The sequence below is a fragment of the Pipistrellus kuhlii genome, unplaced genomic scaffold, assembly GCF_014108245.1.
Source record: "Pipistrellus kuhlii isolate mPipKuh1 unplaced genomic scaffold, mPipKuh1.p scaffold_m20_p_18, whole genome shotgun sequence".
Taxonomy (NCBI): domain Eukaryota; kingdom Metazoa; phylum Chordata; class Mammalia; order Chiroptera; family Vespertilionidae; genus Pipistrellus; species Pipistrellus kuhlii.
The window spans coordinates 11,664,968-11,683,692 of NW_023425493.1; the positions used below are offsets into that span (position 1 = coordinate 11,664,968).

The 18,725-nt window shown below is 38.8% G+C and overlaps 1 protein-coding gene across 3 annotated transcripts in view; it reads right to left on the bottom strand.

The window, feature by feature from the left end:
* Positions 1 to 18,725, bottom strand: part of LPGAT1 (lysophosphatidylglycerol acyltransferase 1) — an 89,752-nt gene that overhangs the window by 21,306 nt on the left and 49,721 nt on the right. For all 3 annotated transcript variants that reach the window (XM_036442651.2, XM_036442652.2, XM_045583112.1), the window contains exons 3-5: positions 6,298 to 6,416; positions 4,366 to 4,461; positions 616 to 889 (exon numbers count right to left, since the gene is read on the bottom strand). In XM_036442651.2, the coding sequence (XP_036298544.1) occupies positions 616 to 889; positions 4,366 to 4,461; positions 6,298 to 6,416 (489 nt within the window). The remainder of the gene's footprint in view (positions 1 to 615; positions 890 to 4,365; positions 4,462 to 6,297; positions 6,417 to 18,725) is intronic.

An 18,725-nucleotide genomic window follows, 5' to 3' on the forward strand; every position in this document is an offset into this window, starting at 1 on the left:
ATTTCAGCTGGCACCGGTTTGGCTCAGTGGTAGAGCGTCGGTCTGCGGACTAAAAGGTCCCGGGTTCGATTCCGGTCAAGGGCATGTACCTTGGTTGCGGGCACATCCCCAGTAGGGGGTGTGCAAGAGGCAGCTGGTCGATGATTCTCTCTCATTGACGTTTCTAACTCTCTATCCCTCTCTCTTCCTCTCTGTGAAAATCAATAAAATATATTTAAAATAAATAAATAAATAAATAAATAAATAAAAATAAAATTGTATTTCAGCTGAAACCGGTTTGGCTCAGTGGATAGAGCGTCGACCTGTGGACTAAAAGGTCCGACGTTCAATTCCGGTCAAGGGCATGTACCTTGGTTGGGAGCACATCCTCAGTAGGGGGAGTGCAGGAGGCAGCTGGTTGATGTTTCTCTCTCATTGATGTTTCTAACTACCTATCCCTCTCTCTTCCTATATTAAAAAATCAATAAAATATATTTTAAAAAATTGTATTTCATCTTCTCTCCGAGTATCATTTCTATTTGACAAAAATTATAAATATAGAAAAGAACGACGTTATCTGGAACTACAGAAAATCCTTAATTCAACAAAGGTAAAAAATGCTAACAACCATCATACCTAATTCTTTAACATCTCCACCTGCTGGACTTCCATTTTGCTGTCGTGCCACAAGTACATTCAAAATAATTTGTGTTGCTCCAATCCTTGGCAGAGTGACATGTGTAAGAAATGGCAAGTTTTTTTTCTTGGCAAATGCCTGACTTGTTTCCCGCCTCTTCCTGAGGAAGCCCCCTTCTGGAAATAAAACAATCCATTTTCGATCTCTGTTCCTGTAATTATTTTCTAGGTGCTTCCTGAGAAGCAGCAGCTGTTTGTCACGATGAGATTTTCCCTAGAAGGTAGACACACATAATAAGTATAGGTACATGTGACATTAAACTACTGTAAAATTAAATAGTAGTAACAGCTTCTAGAGTAAAATCCAATCATAGACTAGAATGGTGATTTCCCTCAACTTACCGCCTATCTTGACCAAAGTGGTAAAAAGAAGTTACTAGTATTATATAAATAAATCCTTCTTTCTAAAGAAAAAAAATGCTTTAATTGCCCCTGAAAGTTCATTCATTCATCAATTCCGTGACTGTTTACTGAGTGGCTCCACCTTGCTGGGCAATGTCCTACTGATGAGGGTGTGGGGAATCTTACAATCTGATAGAGCACCTGCATTAATCTGAAAAATAACCATATTACTTTTAAATCCTAGAATACATATACTTATATGGGAACAGAGGGTTAAATTTCTTATATGGGAACAGAGGGTTACGTTTTATTTCTTAGGCCGTTGCACCTCTTTGATCACGAACAAAGTGATTGATAAAGTGACTCAACTGTGGACGATGGACAATGTACCCAGCAAGCAAGCAGACCATTAAGCATGGTCAGGCCAACCCCATAGTCAAGACATCATCTCATCACCTGATGCCCAAGAACAATAGCTGAACTCTGCAGACCTCCGGGACTCCATGTAGCTGCATTTCGGCCTCACCCTAGCCATTCCCCTCGATAATCCTGTCCCCTGCACCTTGCTGCAAGACAAGCTCCCTGTCTTCTTGGCTGGCTGGCCTTCTCAATAAACACCCGATATGATTCAACCCTGCCTGCATTATTGGACATTGCCACAGGCAGCCCAAGCCCACCTGTGGGTTACCCAGAAACACTAAATACCAGAGACAGAGAAGTAAGCGACCCTCATATAGGTTACTCAAGTGGGGAAGACAGAAAATGAGTGAAAATTCAACTGGCGATAAGTTTTAGGAAGAAAGAAAAAGATTACAGAGAGGGTCAAGATGTTCAGAGAGCCCGGGCCAGGATGGCTCAGTTGTTGAGTGTCATCCAATGCACCAAAGGTCAATGGGGAGAAAGTAAACAAACAAAGGGGACATCTGTAATACTTTCAAAATAAAGATAAATTTTTAAATTATTTTTTTAATTTTTATTTATTTCAGAGGGAAAGGGAGGGAGAGAGAGAGAGAGAGAAACATTAATGATGAAAGAGAATCATTGATTAGCTGCCTCCTGCATGCCCCCTACTGTAGATGGAGCCTACAACCTGGGTTTGTGTCCTTGACTGGAATTGAACCTGGGACCCTTCAGCCCACAGGCTGATGCTCTATCCACTGAGCCAAAGCAGGTAGGGCCATAAAGATAAATTAAAAAAAAAAAAATCTACTGGCTCTAGTGACAAAAAGATTAAGGAGATAAATTAGAAAACTTTTGCAGTTGTCCAGACAAAGATATTTGAATATGGTACATTGACATTTGACTATGGTACATTGATGAGAGGTGAATTACATTCAGGAAGAAAAAAAAAATTGAAAGTCAAGCTAACAAGACAAGATGCACTGGATTTTAGGGAACGAAAGAGGGTCTTAGAGAATGAAAAGAGGAATCCAGGAAAAATTTCATGAAGTCCCAAAACCCACAACTAAATATTACAAAGGTTCTTCCTTCCAGTATGATCAATTCACTAATAATTTTCCAGCCAATGCAATTACAGAAGCTCCCTAAAATTATCTGTAAGCTTTCAGTCTTGAAATTATTCCAAATGCAAAACAAGTAAGACATTTTCTTAGCTAATTTACTGAAGTGAATTATGATTAAGCTTCATGTATGTAAGTTCCCAAGTCTACTTGTAAAATATTTTTAATACTCTTGGAAATAACTTGTCAAAATCATCTAGTAGCAAAGTCCCAAGAGATTTTCTTTACCATTAATATATTTTCCTCTCCCCTCCTTCCATATTATAGGTTTTGCTACTATCTAGCAAAGAATTTACAAATCTCTCTGATATTTAAGTATGCAAGACTATATATTGTAATAAAAAAATGCTTTAGAGTGCATTTTCTACTTTTATCCTCTCAAGTAACACCAATAATTTAGTATAACTTAGCCTCTTTTTGTTAACTGAGAATCATATTAGGATCACTTATTATACCATACTACACTATAAATTCAATAATTTCCTTAGACTCCCATGATGCAAAAGACGCAGCTAGTTTTTATCTGGATTCCCCTAAACTGCTATGCTTCAATTATTGAGATACTCTGAAATATTAGGCTAGTTTCTTTGTTGTTCTGGTCACTATTTATTTTGTCTCAACTTTGTGGCCAATCCCCACTTCCAATTCTCCCTGAGGTTCCAGAGCATAATCTGTTCATCTCTGCTCAGAAGAACCAAGGGTGTTTCCAGAAGAAACCAGATAACTGCATAGCATGTGAAAAACAAAAATGTGTTCTGTACATAAAAACATCTGAAGTAAAGAATATGTGTTTTATGACACCTATTTTCACAGAGCTTAGAATTTTCTTACATACTTCCAGCTTATTTCTTAATTTGTGGTTCTTAGGAAAGATTTATTTAGATCCACTAGTTATTCAGTAAGTACTTATTATGTGTAAGATACTGCACAATCCTGGTTTAATTTGCCAAATATATAAACACCAGTTCAAGTATGGCATTACCATACATAAAAACGCTTGCATATTTCAGCTGCCCATTTCTGAGAAAATAAAGTGTGTGAAACCAGTAGCATACAGGAGGGAAATACTATAATGTAGTGCTGACTTGATAATAAGCTCTGATACTTTTTCCCACACACTAAATTATTCCTAATGCTTGGGTCTCAATCCCCACCCACCTTCTTTTATCAAACCCATCCTCGTTCTCTATATGTATACCAAATATTTTTTCCTCTAAAATTTTTCTGGATTCACAGAAATTTGATGTACTCACTTTTCCTACTATGAATTCTCAAAATATTTCCTCTTATTTATTTAATAATTTCTCTACTGCTAATTTACATACCTCATATAACAGTGACTTGTAAATAATAATAGTGATAATATAGGTGATGGTACTGGTGATCATGACAAATATGACGACAAAGGTAGCAGGCACTGTGCTGAGTGCCTCACAGGTACTTCATTTAATTCCCACAACAACCCTATGAGGAGAGCACCTATTACTCTCATTTGAAAAATGAGGAAACTTTGAGAGTTTAAATAACTTGCCCAATTCACATAACTACAAAGTAGAGGAGCTGAGAATATGGCAGGTGCTTGATAGGTATTTATTGAACGTTGTACTGTTTAGATGGGAGGAGGAGGGTAGAGATTAGAATGTTTACGGAATCAGCACTTTAATGCTTATGCGGACTCAAGCTCAGATTGAAATAAATGATTTAGGGAATAAAGAGTCAGAGGAACGCTCCCTGACTTCACCTGCTCTAATTGGTTTTGTTATGCCTTTCTGTATAATAAAGAACCAGTTTGATCAGGCTATCACTGTGGGGGGAGCTCATTACTCACCTGTCTTATAAAGAAGTCTCCATGAATTAGAGAAACAATTCCAAAGTTTGTGTACTTAAAAATATGATCCATCAACCACATCATTTGAGCAACAACCTAAAATATTTAAAAACAAGAAATAATTAAATGTTGTCTATAGTCTAGACAATTCTCTGTTGAGAATACTTTCTTTTGAATGTACCATGGACTATGAAATAAATCCAGTAAACAATCCTACTTGTAAATATAAATTAATACTGCCCTAACTTATTAGACAATAAGTAAAGATTATAATACTTTCTGCTCTGTATTTCTCAATTACTCCTTTATGAAAGATTTTAAAATTTCAAACTGTCCAATAATATCAGATCATAAAAAATGTTTAGTGTAAGTACTCAGAAAACAAAAACAAAATTACTCTGAACAGAAAAAGGAACCTTAGACAAACTAACTGAAATCTTTTTACAATGAAAACTTTCTTTTGTCCACATTATTGATGAATTTCAGATTAGCTATGTTTGGTTAATAAAGTTATCATCTATGTCAAACTGGAGTTAGAATAATAATGTTAGGCATATTTATATGGACCATTTGAATTATTCTTTGAGACTCAAAACTAATTAAGGACACTGAATAATCACTATAAGTATAATTATATCAGTAAGAATAAAAATAGTAATTGGGGTTTTTTGATACAAAGCCAAATAAACTGATTTTTACAAAATTTTAACATTATGAATTTAGGAGACAGGCATATAAATACATTGATATATTTTTTAACAATTCAAGATTCTGAATTGAAGAAGGGATTGAATTTATTCCATATTCCAGCAAGATAATACCTCTGCTTTTCAGATAAATAAGAAAAACAGACTCCATAATAATCAAACATATTTTCCTTGACTCTCACCTCATTTTCTGACCCCTGACCTACTAAATAAAAATCTCTAGGATCTAAGCATCCCAGTCTTATTCATGCCTTGGTATTTGGCCAAAACTTTCTCTAAAGAACAAGACCCTTGTTTCATTTCTTTGCCTTATTAAATTCTCCTTCAAGGTCAAGTTTATGTCCTCTTCCCTCCACAGAGTTTTCTATATTCATCCAGTACATTGTGAGCTCACCTGCCACTGAATATTTCTCTCTGCAATTATGTATTGCTTGCTATACCCTCCCTCCACCTACCACTGGCCTGTTAACTCCTTTAAGAGTAGAGGAGTGTCTCATAGGATGGTATTCTATATTTATAGTCACTGACCATGAATATGAAGTAGTCAATAAATTCCTACTAATTTGTTTATTTACTATTAGGCCAAATATTGGCTCTATTAACTTTATATACTTTCTATTTATTTCGTTTTCTATGAATAGAACCTCGTTAGCTTCTCCTAAGGTGATAATTCCTTTCATACTAAAAACAATTTATTTTATACCCATCTAGTATATAAATCTATTTTAGTTATCATAGAAGCAATGTAAATCAAGAGTTCACACAGAGCCTTAGCAACATTAAATGAGTCTGATATTTTCTTTTCAATATGCTTTACAAATGAAAACCAAAATAGTATTTGCCTGATTTTCCTTTGGCTAAAGATCCTCAAATTCACTGACCAACTTTATTCTTCCATCTTAAGGAATATTGCTTTTTGTGTGTATTTCTCTAACTGGCAATTTACCACTTTACCTCAAGACAGCCCCCAATTTTAACCATACTAACTTTGTTAACAAAACAGCTTTATGGGGATATAATTCACATTATCCCCGTTATTCCCCCCCCCCCCCCCCAAATTCCTCTTCTGGAGTAACTCAGAATTACATATTTTTTCTTCTAAATTTATCTAAATTTACAGGAAAAATATACATGTTAAAGTCTATGTTCCAAACCATAAGGTACTTGAATTGGTTCGGTTAACTTCCCCTTTCTGCTGTCCACTTCTGCCATCAGGATGGCTTACCAGCCCTTTGTCCTGGAGGCACATCATCAGAGTGCACACGTCTCCTGTTGCCTGATGATTCACCAGCATTACTGCTTCATCGTCCATAACCGCTTTAACATCGTCCCCCCATTCCATCACTGTGAGAATAAACAAGCTGTCATTTTAAAGATTTTTACATTACTAAAAACCTTATATTAGAAAAACATATCTATTAATAATGATACAACACTTAGCTAAAACTTCTGCAACTTCAGAACTTTATTTCTTATAAAAATCAGGATATTGATATAACATTTTGCAGAGCCCCTAAACATCCATTAAAATATAAAATGGTCAGACTCTTTGATCTAGCAGTTCTACTTTTTAAAATTTATCCTACAAAAATATTTGTCCACTTAGGCAAAGAGATATGCATAAAGGATGTTTATGGTAACTTATATGTTCATTAATAGAAGAATGGATAAGAAAATTATGATATAATGGAAGAGTATAAATCCATTAAAAGAATGAAGGATATTTCTATAACCTAACCCAAAAAGGACTTATCAAGTAAACAGAGAAAAATCATAAAACAGTGTTTACAGTACAATTATATATTTTTAAATAAGAAATAACATTTATATGTTATAAATACATTGAAAAAAGCCTAAGGGAATGAATCCCAAACTATTAATACTGATCATTATTAAGAAATGAGTCCCAGAGCCCTTCAAATTCTGTTTTAGAAACAATATATACAAATATTACAAAAACATGTTAAGTATTTTCATTTTAAAATAAGAAAATAAAGATGTTACATTTATTAAAAATCTCCAGATAAAAAGTCATTGAGCCAAAACCTATGTGTACACTCTAAGGAAAACCAGTGGTATCTCCTTGAGGTTATGTCTCATTTTATAGTAAATTTGCCTCACAGAAAAAAATAAAATTGAACACCAGTTTTGAACATTAGTATCCTACAAAGAAGCCTGCGACATGAATGATCAGAGGCTGTTTATACGTTAGTATTCGCTCATCTCACTCACTGCTGTAAGGAAAGAAGTCAAGACACCTGTAGGTCATCATTCTGGATGAAATAGGGGTGAGGAAACCTGGAGCCACTTGCTTGACCTCCTCCAGCCTCCCTCCCTCCCTCCCTCCCTTCCCACTCACACTTCACTGTCACTCCACTACAACTAAGCTCCTCATGATAGAGTGGAGCTCTTCTGAAGAGCTTATTAGAAAGGGGTTCTGCTAATTTTTTCTTTCTAATGGATGCCTTGCTTAAATATTTTAACATTCATTTCAGATCTCTTAAAATTTTTAATTAAGGAAATTTTCGGCTGGGTTGAACATACAGGATGGGGAAAAAGTAGGTGTACAGTTGTTTATAAAGAAAATAGTACAATAATTAATAAATAACAATACAAGTATAAACTCTCTGTTTTACATGCTCACATCTGTAAACCTACTTTTGCCCCCACCGTGTACATTAAGTTGTGATTCCCACTTGCAAAGTGAGGTATTCCAATCACTCTATTAGATATAGTACTAATACTCAAATAGCTTACACTGTGTGGGAAAATTTTTTCTTTTTATTATTTATTTATTTATTTATTTATTTATAGTCCTCATTTGAGGATATTTTTTCCATTGATTTCTAGAGAGAGTGGAAGGGAGGGAGGGAAGAGAGAGAAAAAGAGAGAAAGAGAAAGAGAGAGAGAGAGAGAACACAATGTGAGACACACACATTGATTGGTTGCCTCTCTCAGGAGCCCTTACACTGGGTCTAGAGAACCTGCAATGGGAATTTAACCCTCAACCCTTTGGTCCTCAGGCCGATGCTCTAACCACTGAGCACACTGGCTAGGCAATTTTTAAAATGAATGCGTATGGACAGTGCATCTCAGGATGTTCAGTAATCCGTAAGGAATGAGATGGAGTAGAGGTAGACAGTGGGAGAGCCCAGGCTCCTGCACCATGGAGTAGCACTAACTTCCCTCCACAGTGACCATCCTTTCCCAAGCTCCCTATTCAGTTTGGCTGACGCGCTAACTTTACTGAAACATATTTAAACAGCTACATCATTCATTGCTGGGGGAATAGGAATTGGTGCAATAATTTTGGCAATATATCAAAATTAAGAAATGAGAAAATCTTTTTTACCCAGCAATTTTATTCTAGGGATTCATCTTACAGAGTTACTTACTCGTGCAAAATGACACGTACCTAAGGCTATAGCAGCATTGTTTTTAAGAGCAAAGATAGACTAGGAGGATAAACTAACTAAAATGTATCAAAATTGAAAAAATGGTGGTTTCCAGGAGGAAGAAATGGGAAGTTGTTTAATTAGTATAGAGTTTTGATTCTGCAACATTAAAAATTTCTGGAGTTATATAATAATGTGAATATATTTAATACTGAATCATACACCTAAAAATGGTTAAGATGGTACGTTTTATGTTATATGTATTTATCACAATTAAAAAGAAAAAAGAAAGACTAGTTAAGTAAATTATAGTATATCTGTGCAATAGAATATTATGCAATCATAGCATTTGTATACTGATATAGAATAGCATACTATAAGAAAAGCAAAATATAGAATAGTGTGTGAAGAACGCCATCAATTGGGTTTTTAAAAAGGACTGAGGAGAATTCATTGACTAAATGAAAACTCACCACATCCTGTCTCTATTGACAACCCCTCAATGGAAACACACACACACACACACACACACACACGCACACGCACACAAACACGCACACCATTCTTTTATTAATTCATTCCTCATTCAGTAAATCAGCATCAGGCAATGTTAAGTGTCATGGGTTTAAAACAAATAAGAACAAAAGTATTATTCTAACAGCAGTTGAAATGCTCCAGAAAAGTCTGGATGAAAGAGGGGTGAGGAAACCAGGAGCCACCTGCTTCACTCCTCCAGCCTCTCTCCCTCCTCACTCACGCTTCACTGTCACTCCCCTACAACTAACCTCCTCCTAACAGAGTGGAGCTCCAGAAAAGCCCAGCTGGTTCTATAAATACTGAGCTGTGTGGAAAGTCTTCTGGTCCCACATCTACATAAATAGATATTTCATAACCAAATATTTCTTTAATGCAATCTCTGCTACACAAATGGAACACACTGGAGCCCTGGCCGGAGTGGCTTGGTTGGTCGGAGCGCGGTCTCGTGCACGGAAAGGTCTCAGGTTCCACTCTGTCAGGGCACTTACCCAGGCTGCGGGTTCGGTCTCTGATCAGGATGCATGCAGGAGGCAATCAGTTGATGCTTGTCTCTCCCATGGATGCTTTTCTCTCTCTCTTTCTCTCTCCCCTTTCCTCTCTCTCTAAAATCAAATTTTAAAAAATGCTTTTTTAAAAGAAAGAAAGAAAATACTAGTTACCTAGGGGAAGCATGTATGTAAATATAACTGCAAATGAAAATGCTTTTTACATAAACTGTATCTTACCTGTCTGCTTTTATATAAAGTGTGTTGGTTTAAATCTCAAAATACAAATTAAATTTAGAACCCTCTGTACTGGGTTGAATAGTGTCTCCCCATAATTTACATCTGTCCTAAATCTGTGAATTTGGCCTTATTTAGGAACAGGTCTTTGCAGATGTAATCAAGTTAAGACGAGATCCTACTGGATTAGGGTGGGCCCTACTAACCCTAAATCCAATATGACTGTCGTTCTTAAAAGAAGAGGGAAATTCGGACACAGATACAGAAGAAGAGTAACATGTAACAACGGAGGCAGAGGTTAGAGTGATATGTCTACAAGCCAAGGATTGTGGATAACCAACAGAAGGAAGCAAGAGGCAAGGAAGGATCTTCCTCGAGAGCCTTCAAAGAGCATGGCCCTCCCGACACCTTCATTTCACACTTCTAATCTCCAGAGCTATGAGAGAATACATTTCTGTTGGTTAAATCTGTGGTGCTCTGCTATGGCAGGTCTCAGAACCTAACATGCCCAACCCACTTAACCCCACTCATCCTTTCTCTTTCTTTTCCATTCAATTCCCCCACAAATTACTGTGTGTGTGTGTTTTAAATTAAATATATGAAAAGAACTGTATTATACTTTTAAACATCTAGACATTTCAAGAAACATCTAACATTATTATAAATGGTTCTCAATGTTCATCTTTATAATACTTTCAAAGTAAAAATCGAGTTACTAATCCACTACACATATTTTATCTCTCAGCCAAATGTATTTTCAAAGTAAATGTCAATTTACTAAGACTCACATGGCATACTAAATCAAACAAGTGAAGGTACTGGATCAACTTTTTATTAAGAAATTCTGATGTAGCAAAAAGTCATGTTTAATTTTGTAATAATTTAAATATTATTCAACAATAAACTTAATATATAATATATGTGGTATTCTTCTTCTACTATACTTTTACCATATTATATACTGCAAAGATGACTGTTATAGAGTTATATAACTAACAAGATCAAAATAAAATGCTTAAAGAGAAAAAACATTTATTTTATGTATAAAGTACTATGTTCCTCAGAGCATATCTGCTATCCCAGAACCAGTAAGAATAATGATGAAGCCAATATCTTAACCAAGGAATAAAATTATTTGCATGTTACAGAATTGAAGCTATGGATGCCTGCCAGTTCTTGCATTGAACTTGATTAGAAGAATAAAAATATTTTAACACACTGTTCTGTAAAATGAATTCTCAAAAAATAATTGGGTCATGTCCACTAGTTCCAAAGGGAATAAAGGAAAACTGAATAAAGACTGGAAGAGAAGTTTGCTAGTTGTAACGAAACTTTGAAAATTCTTGTTAAAAACCACAGCCAAAGATGATCACCTACTACTACTACTACTACTACTACTACTACACACACACACACACACACACACACACACACTAATTCTTCCCAAAAATTTATAAACTAGGATTGGTCAGGACATTTTACATCTCAAAAAGAAAATTTAGCCGAAACTGGTTTGGCTCAGTGGATAAAGCGTTGGCCTGTGGACTGAAAGGTCCCAGGTTCGATTCCGGTCAAGGGCATGTACCTTGGTTGCCGGCACAGCTCAAGTAGGGGATGTGCAAGAGGCAACTGATCGATGAGTCTCTCTTATCGATGTTTCTAACTCTCTATCCCTCTCTCTTCCTCTCTGTAAAAAATCAATAAAAAATATATATTTTTTTAAAGAAAATTTAAAAAATAACAATTCACCACAAACTCCTTAAAAACAGTGAGGCTAAAGCCATTATACTGACTCACAAGACAGAAGTAATGTGGAGAAGAAAGGTTTAATACATGACCATTATAACTTATCTTTCAAAGTTAAAAAAAAAAAAATTATGCCCGCAAGCGGATGCCACAAACTATTTTTCCACCCTGTACCTCAGTTTTCTCATTTATGAAACATTAATAATATCATTAATGCTACTCAAAACATTGTGAAAAATAAATTAGACATAATTGATAGAATCAAGAGATCCTGGGTAATTAGATTACATGAGAGTTGAATTCACTTTTGAAATGACTATTAATTAAAAGAATCATATGCCTACCATGTCACATACAATCAGGTATTCTAATATATATGAATAGTAAAGATTAAAGAACAAAATGGCACATGTAAGAATCCCACATAGCTCAAAAACTGTGGCTTTCAGCAGCTTACATGAAGGCAGATTGGACTGGATTCATCCGAAGTTAGAGGTTAGTAGAGCAAATGGGGCAAGATAAAAAGAGAATGAGGACATAATTAAAGGTGGCCAGGAGAAATAGCTTAAGATACTAATTAATGGAGAGGAGACTGATGAGGAAAGGAGCCAAGCAAGAGGGTTATTAACTAAAAGAAAACGAAGGGAGGCCTATTATAATAGAGGTAGTTGATGCTATCCTCTATTTCCACCCTTACCCATCCCATTCAAACTCCCAGAAATAAGGACCAGGCATTTTGAAAAAGCCCCCTGGGTGAATATGATGTATACTTGTAAATAAGAAATGCTGGAATTGGATGAGCTTTCCTTTAAAAAAAAAAAAAAAAAAAAGTATACGAAACATACTAAGAAATCATGGTCAGTGCTCTTTTTTGGCACTTAAAATTTAAGAGGTTTAACTTGAGGAGGCAAGGTTTGAGGTGTAGTGTTTGAAAGGGGTGCTTAACTAAAAGAATTATATATTTAGATATATAATTAAATACTGGTAATCTTAATAGAGAACATTTATAGAATGTTTACTACATGCCAGGCATTTATAATTAATAACAAAAGAATTTATATTATTTTCTCATTTAATCTTCACAAAATTCCAAGTGTACAGATGCAATTATAACCAATTTACAATGGAAGAAAATGAGACACAAAAGAGTAAGCAGTGTTTCCAATTACGCAGATAGGAAGTGGAGGAACTAAGATTCAAAACCACTGTATCATGCTGTCACTGCTGGCCTGCTACAGGTCAGAGTACCTTGAAGACAGTAACTTGGATAAGTTGCTCAAAGAGCCCCTGCAGCTCCCTTGATTATGCTAGGAAGCGATATAGACAAGCCAAGTCCCACAGTCCTCAACAAATAAGGTTGATGGACAGCAGCAATAAAGAGGGACACAGAAGCATATGTCCAATAATTAAGTGGTTTTTTTTTTTGCTCGACAGTTGAATAATAATCAAGTCTAATGAGGCAATGGGGAGAAAATCAATTTTCTTTGGGCGCAGGATGCAGGGATCTTTAATTAACATGGGCAATACAGAATAAGCTCCTTACCCTAGTCTTCTCCATCTCAGCAAAGGGTATCATCACTCACCCAGTCAACTGAAGACAAAATCTAAGACCACCTTTGATTCCTCCTTGTCCTCAGTTCTCCACACTCGATCCATCTTTAAATCATGCGGTCTCTGTCTCCAACCCCCCCCCTGCATCCTCTATCCTCTACTCTCAACCAACCACTGACTCTTTGTTGTACTTCTGCAGTGACCTCCTAACTAGTCTTCTTGCTTCCACTCTAGCCACCTGCTGAAAAGAAAGCTTCAGAAAAGAGTTTCCTATTCAAAATACTAATAAAATCAAAGTCATCACTGGCATGCATGAGTTAAAGAAGAACAGCAAAGTACTAATTAGTAAGTAACTGTTGATTTTACTGTTGTTGTTTTTTTTTGTGTGTGTTTTTTAAAGAAACCAACATATTAAAACAAACTCAGAGATCAGATTGGTGGTTACCCAAGGGGAAGTGGGTGGGTATTGGATAAAAAAGGGTAAAAGGGTCAATTATACAGTGATAGATAGTAACTAGACTTTTGGGGTGATCAGTTTGTATACAGATACTGAATAATAATGTTGTGAACCTGAACATCTTATATACCGTATTTTTCGGACCATAAGACGCACTTTTTTCCCCCCAGAAGTGGGGGGAAAAGTCCCTGCGTCTTATGGTCCAAATATAGCCTACACATATACTTTAAAAAAAAAGTTTTTTTACTTGCCCGGCTCTGTGTGGTCTCTGTGTGCTTGCCCGGCTCTAAAATGGTTCTAAATGCTGCTGTTTACTTTACAGGGTTGATTACATGTGCTTATGACTGTGATGTTGGGTTTTAATGCACATAAAATATTTTAGGACACTATTTGTTTCAGAATCTTTTTTTCTTTATTTCCCTTCTCTAAAAACTGGTGCGTCTTATGGTCTGGAGCGTCTTATGGTCCGAAAAATACGGCAATAAACAAACAAGTAGTTAAACAAATAAAATAAACTTCCACTGTTTTCAAAAGGGGAGCTATTGCTATCTTGAGAAAAGCAATTGCTCCTACAGGCATGAGAACTACAAAACTTCAGCACCCAGCCAACAATTTATGTTACAAACCCCCAAACCCTACACATTTCCAAGCATCCCACCCTATCTCCATCCCATTTAAGAACCACTAAGTTAGAGAGCTCAAGATGAGTTAGGTCAATATAGGCCTGTAGTAAAATCAGAGGGAGGTTAAATAACAAACGAGAATAGTACAGACAACATGAGGCCGAAGCAAAAACGTGCCTATTGGAAACAGATCCTTCCCTCTAATGCCCACCCCTCACTCATTCAGCCCCAGGATATGGCAGCCAGGAGTTTGGAAAAGTCTTCTCTAGAAAATCTGACCAGCTCTAGAGAAAAGATCTAAAAATGCTGACATCTAGGGCTCTCCAATGAAATATTCCCATCAGATTACCCTATAACTAGGCACCAGATTTCTGCATATCTCTATATATAAAAGCCCAGCTACCTGAACGGCAGAACCACCGGAACGACCAGTGGCTATGGCACGCACTGCAGCAGCCAACCAGCCTGATCCAGGCCCTGATTGGCCCCCCCGCCCCCTACTAGCCTGGCCCCCGATCGGCCCCCAACACCCGATCGGGAGCAGGGCTGGACATCCATCCATCTGGGCCCTTCCCTCTGGCTGGCCTGGCCCAATGGGCCCCCATTAGGGTGTGCTGGCTGGGCCCTACCCATGCACGACGTATTTGTACACCAAGACTCTAGTTATCTTATAAACCACAGAAAGCCAGCAGGTGAAGGAACTGACATTATGTGGTATGGAGTATTGGGCTGGGCTGTGGGGATGAGGGAGAGTTGTTTTTTATTAAAGGGGGGTTATTTTTGTAAAAGATAAGAATGTCTTTAGTATCTTTATATCCTGGAAGTCAAGAGCAAAGGTAAAAGGAGATAGTAATTAGTGAAGTGAAGCAAGAGAAATGGGATCTTAACTTTTTATATCTATAGATGGATGAGGGAACAGAAACTGGGGGAGGGAATAGAAAAAAGGGGGAGAGTCTCCAGGTCACAGTCCCAGGCCATCAACCAAATCCAAGGCAAAGTGGGCAATGAGAGGAGTTAAAAACTGACCGAGGAAAGAGAAGAGTTCAGGAAATGATCATGAACATAGATATACTAAGGGGAACACAGCTAGACAAAGTTGGGGGTGTCCCTTAAAATGAAAAAGCAGAAAGCAGACATAAGCATTCACACCAGCCAAATGCCCACGAGGTCTTAGGCAAACAAATTCATAGTTGGAGCTAATATAGCCTCTGCTTTGAGGCTTGACCATATTCCCAAACTTTGAAATCTAGGCTAGTAAAGGAATAAGAATACAACCAAATGAGAAACTAATTAACTGTATCACATAGCAGTACATTTTCCAATTCTGAAGAGCTTTCATTCATAGTCTCTCAATTGCTATAGCAGCTCTATAAGGCATACATGCCAGCTATCAGTCTTAGAGCTGAGGATAGAGACGATATTGTACAAGGTAATACTGTAAGCAAGCACTATAAATCTGACTGAAATCCTGTCTAAGGAGAATGCCAACCATTCAGCTAAAAGGGAAGTGTGCTAAGTTTTCATGGCACAACGAAAACAGCACGGGCTTCGCACAGACCTTCGTTCAAAGGTAGCTGTCTCTCTCTAGCTTTATCACCCACCAAAGCTCTATCACCCAAATTGTTTAACTTCCACCAGTCTTCATTATATATAATAACTAGAGGCTCGTTGCAGGAAGATTCCTGCAAGAACAGGGCTTCCGATAGGCTTCCCTTCCACCACCACCACTTCTCCCGCCCCTCCACCCCCGTGCTTTCCCTGCCAACTCTGCCCCCGACCCTATACCCCACACTTTTCCTCCTGCCACCGCTGCCCTGGTGCTTGCCCTTCCCTCCCACCGTCTCTGCTCCCCACCCCAAGCTTTCCCTCCTGCAGCTGCCGTCCCCCCTTGGTGCTTTCCCTCCCGCTACCGCTTTCCCTCCCTCTTCCTTCTATGCTGTCTTCAGTCTTCTCTCCTCCCTCCCTCAGCATATGCAAATTAACCACCATCTTTGTTGGGTTAATTTTCATACTTGCTCTGATTGGCTATGGGCATAGCGAAGGTATGGTCAATTAGCATTTTTCTCTTTTATTAGTGTAGATGGATAGCCCCTTCCTCTGAGGGCTGTTTTCAGTATTTAATAAGAAGACACATGAAAGCACTTGCTAAAAGGCCTGGTGCATCAGGTCCTCGATCAAAGTAAGTCAGGGTACTCTTCTCACGGGAGGATTATCAGTTATCTATGGTTTGCACAGAACTTTGTTTCCTTGCTACAGAATGAAGCAGAAAGGTGTGGGAAAGGCTATTCTTTTCTTTTAACAGTTAAGTCTTATCAGAAGATAAATAGTTCCTAAAGGAATCAGAAAAACTAACTCAGAAAGCAAACTATAAACTGAAGTTATCTAAGGTCACAACATGAAAACATCATTTCAAGATTGGTATTAATAGGATGATAAATGTAAGAACATGGACAGGGGAGAGAATAGAAAGACCAGATACTTAGAATACACTATGGGTGTCCGGTTCTCACTGATCACAGAGTTCAAACCCAGAGTCCATGAGGTCCATGTATGAACTTCAGAGTCTTAAGCCCTTGAAATTGTTTGTAGAGTTGTCAGCATGTGCAAAGGTGCTGTGGGAAACCAAAAACTATGTGGCACCTCTATCCACAAGATGTCCATGTCAAATCCCCAGAACTTGTGAATGTTACTTTAGATGGTAATATATGTGACTAAATTAAGGATCTTGAGAGAAGGAGCTTATTATGGATTATGTGGATGCATCCAAAATCAATGACAAGCCGAAACTGGTTTGGCTCAGTGGTAGAGCGTCGGTCTGCAGACTGAAAGGTCCCGGTTCGATTCCGGTCGAGGGCATGTACCTTGGTTGCGGGCACATCCCCGGTAGCGGGTGTGCAAGAGGCAGCTGGTCAATGTTTCTCTCTCATTGACGTTTCTAGCTCTCTATCTCTCTCCTCTCCTCTCTGTAAAAAATCAATAAAACTATATTTTTTTAAAAAATCAATGACAAGTGTCCTTATAAGAGACACACCAAATGGAGGAGGGGTAATGTGACTCCAGAGACAGACTGGAGTGGTGCAGCCACAAGCCCAGGAAAGCTGTAGCCACGAGAAGCTGGAAGAGGCAAGGAATCTCTCCCAAGAGCCTCTGGCAGGATGGCTGACACCTTGGCTTGAATTTTGGGTCTCCAGAAATGTGAGAGAATAAATTTCTGTTGTTTAATCACTTCTGCAGTAATGTGTTATGAAAGTCATAGGAAATCAATACAGGTGCACTTTTTTTGGGGGGGTGGGGGGTGGAGAGGGGACGGAGGGGAGATATAACTTTCATCTGATTCTAAAGGGATTCTTATGAATACCAAAAAATAAAACTATCATTGTAAAGGATAAAAAAAAAACTGTCTATCAACAAAGGAACTAAAAAACTTCTTCAAAACCTGCAGAACAAGTTGTTACTTAGATAAGATCCCATAGTTCATAAATGTTGAAATAAAAAACTAATAAGCTATCTTTTGACATCTAATCCAAAATCCACTGCATTACTTCCTGGAGTTCAACTCCATGAGTGCACTAAAAGCAATGGTGGAGGATCCAAGATGGCTGCTCGGTTAGACACCTAACCGCAGCAGCACACAACAATTTCAATGGAATACAACTAAAATGTAGAGTGGACATCGCCCAGAGCTACAGGTAGTCGACTGACTGAAAATTCTACAACAAGAAGGAAAGAGAAAACCAAAAGGAAAATCAGAGGAGCTGAAAAAAAGCCTAAGGTACGGAGACATGCTGCGCACTCACATACACGCGTGCGCGGAGAGGTCGCAGCCGGAGAGGAAGAGAGGGCTGGGTGCTGCCTGGCGTTCCCTAGCAGGAAGGAAATAAAACCCCCAGCCTGGGCTAAACCCCTGAACCGGCAGTGCTGACCCCAGTTATGAGCCAGACCCTGGGGACCCAGGCTCCAGCAGGGGGAGACAGGACTGGGAGGCGGAATCCCAAGCGAGCAGCGAAAAGCAGGAACCCCGGAGTCACGCACACATTGTGCGCAGAGGACTGAATGTTGACTTTGATGCTGGATTACCCTAACGTGAAGAAACAAAGCCTCCGGCGGCGCTGAGCCTCAGTCCGGACTGCTCTGAACCCCAGTCCTGGACCAGACCCTGGGGACCCAGGCTCGGGCAGGGGGAGACGGGGCTGTGAGGCGGAATCCCAGGGGAGTGGCGAAAAGCGGAGCCCCCAGAGTCGCGCGCACTGCGCGCAGAGGACAGTCTGTTGACTCTGATCCTGGACTCCCCTAGTGGGAAGGAGAAGAAAAAAAAGCTCCAGACTAGAGGAATGCGACAGGGAGCAGGAGCCCCTGCCGGACACCAGCCAGCCGGGCGCCGGCAGGGAGCCGGGCAACGGGGCCCCCCGGGGGGAGGGGGGGGTGCCCCTGAGCCATCGACCTCTGAGCGCGGGCAACAGAGCCAAGGCCGGGGGGCTGCTTCCTGGGCGGCGCCGACCCCGGCAACAGGCTGAAGCAGCACGGGAGTCCGCGGAGAACAAAGGGGTGCCACAGGCCAACCTGCTGAGCTCCCAAGACAGGAGGAAGAAACCAAAGTTTTCAATGTGAAGACATCAAGTGAG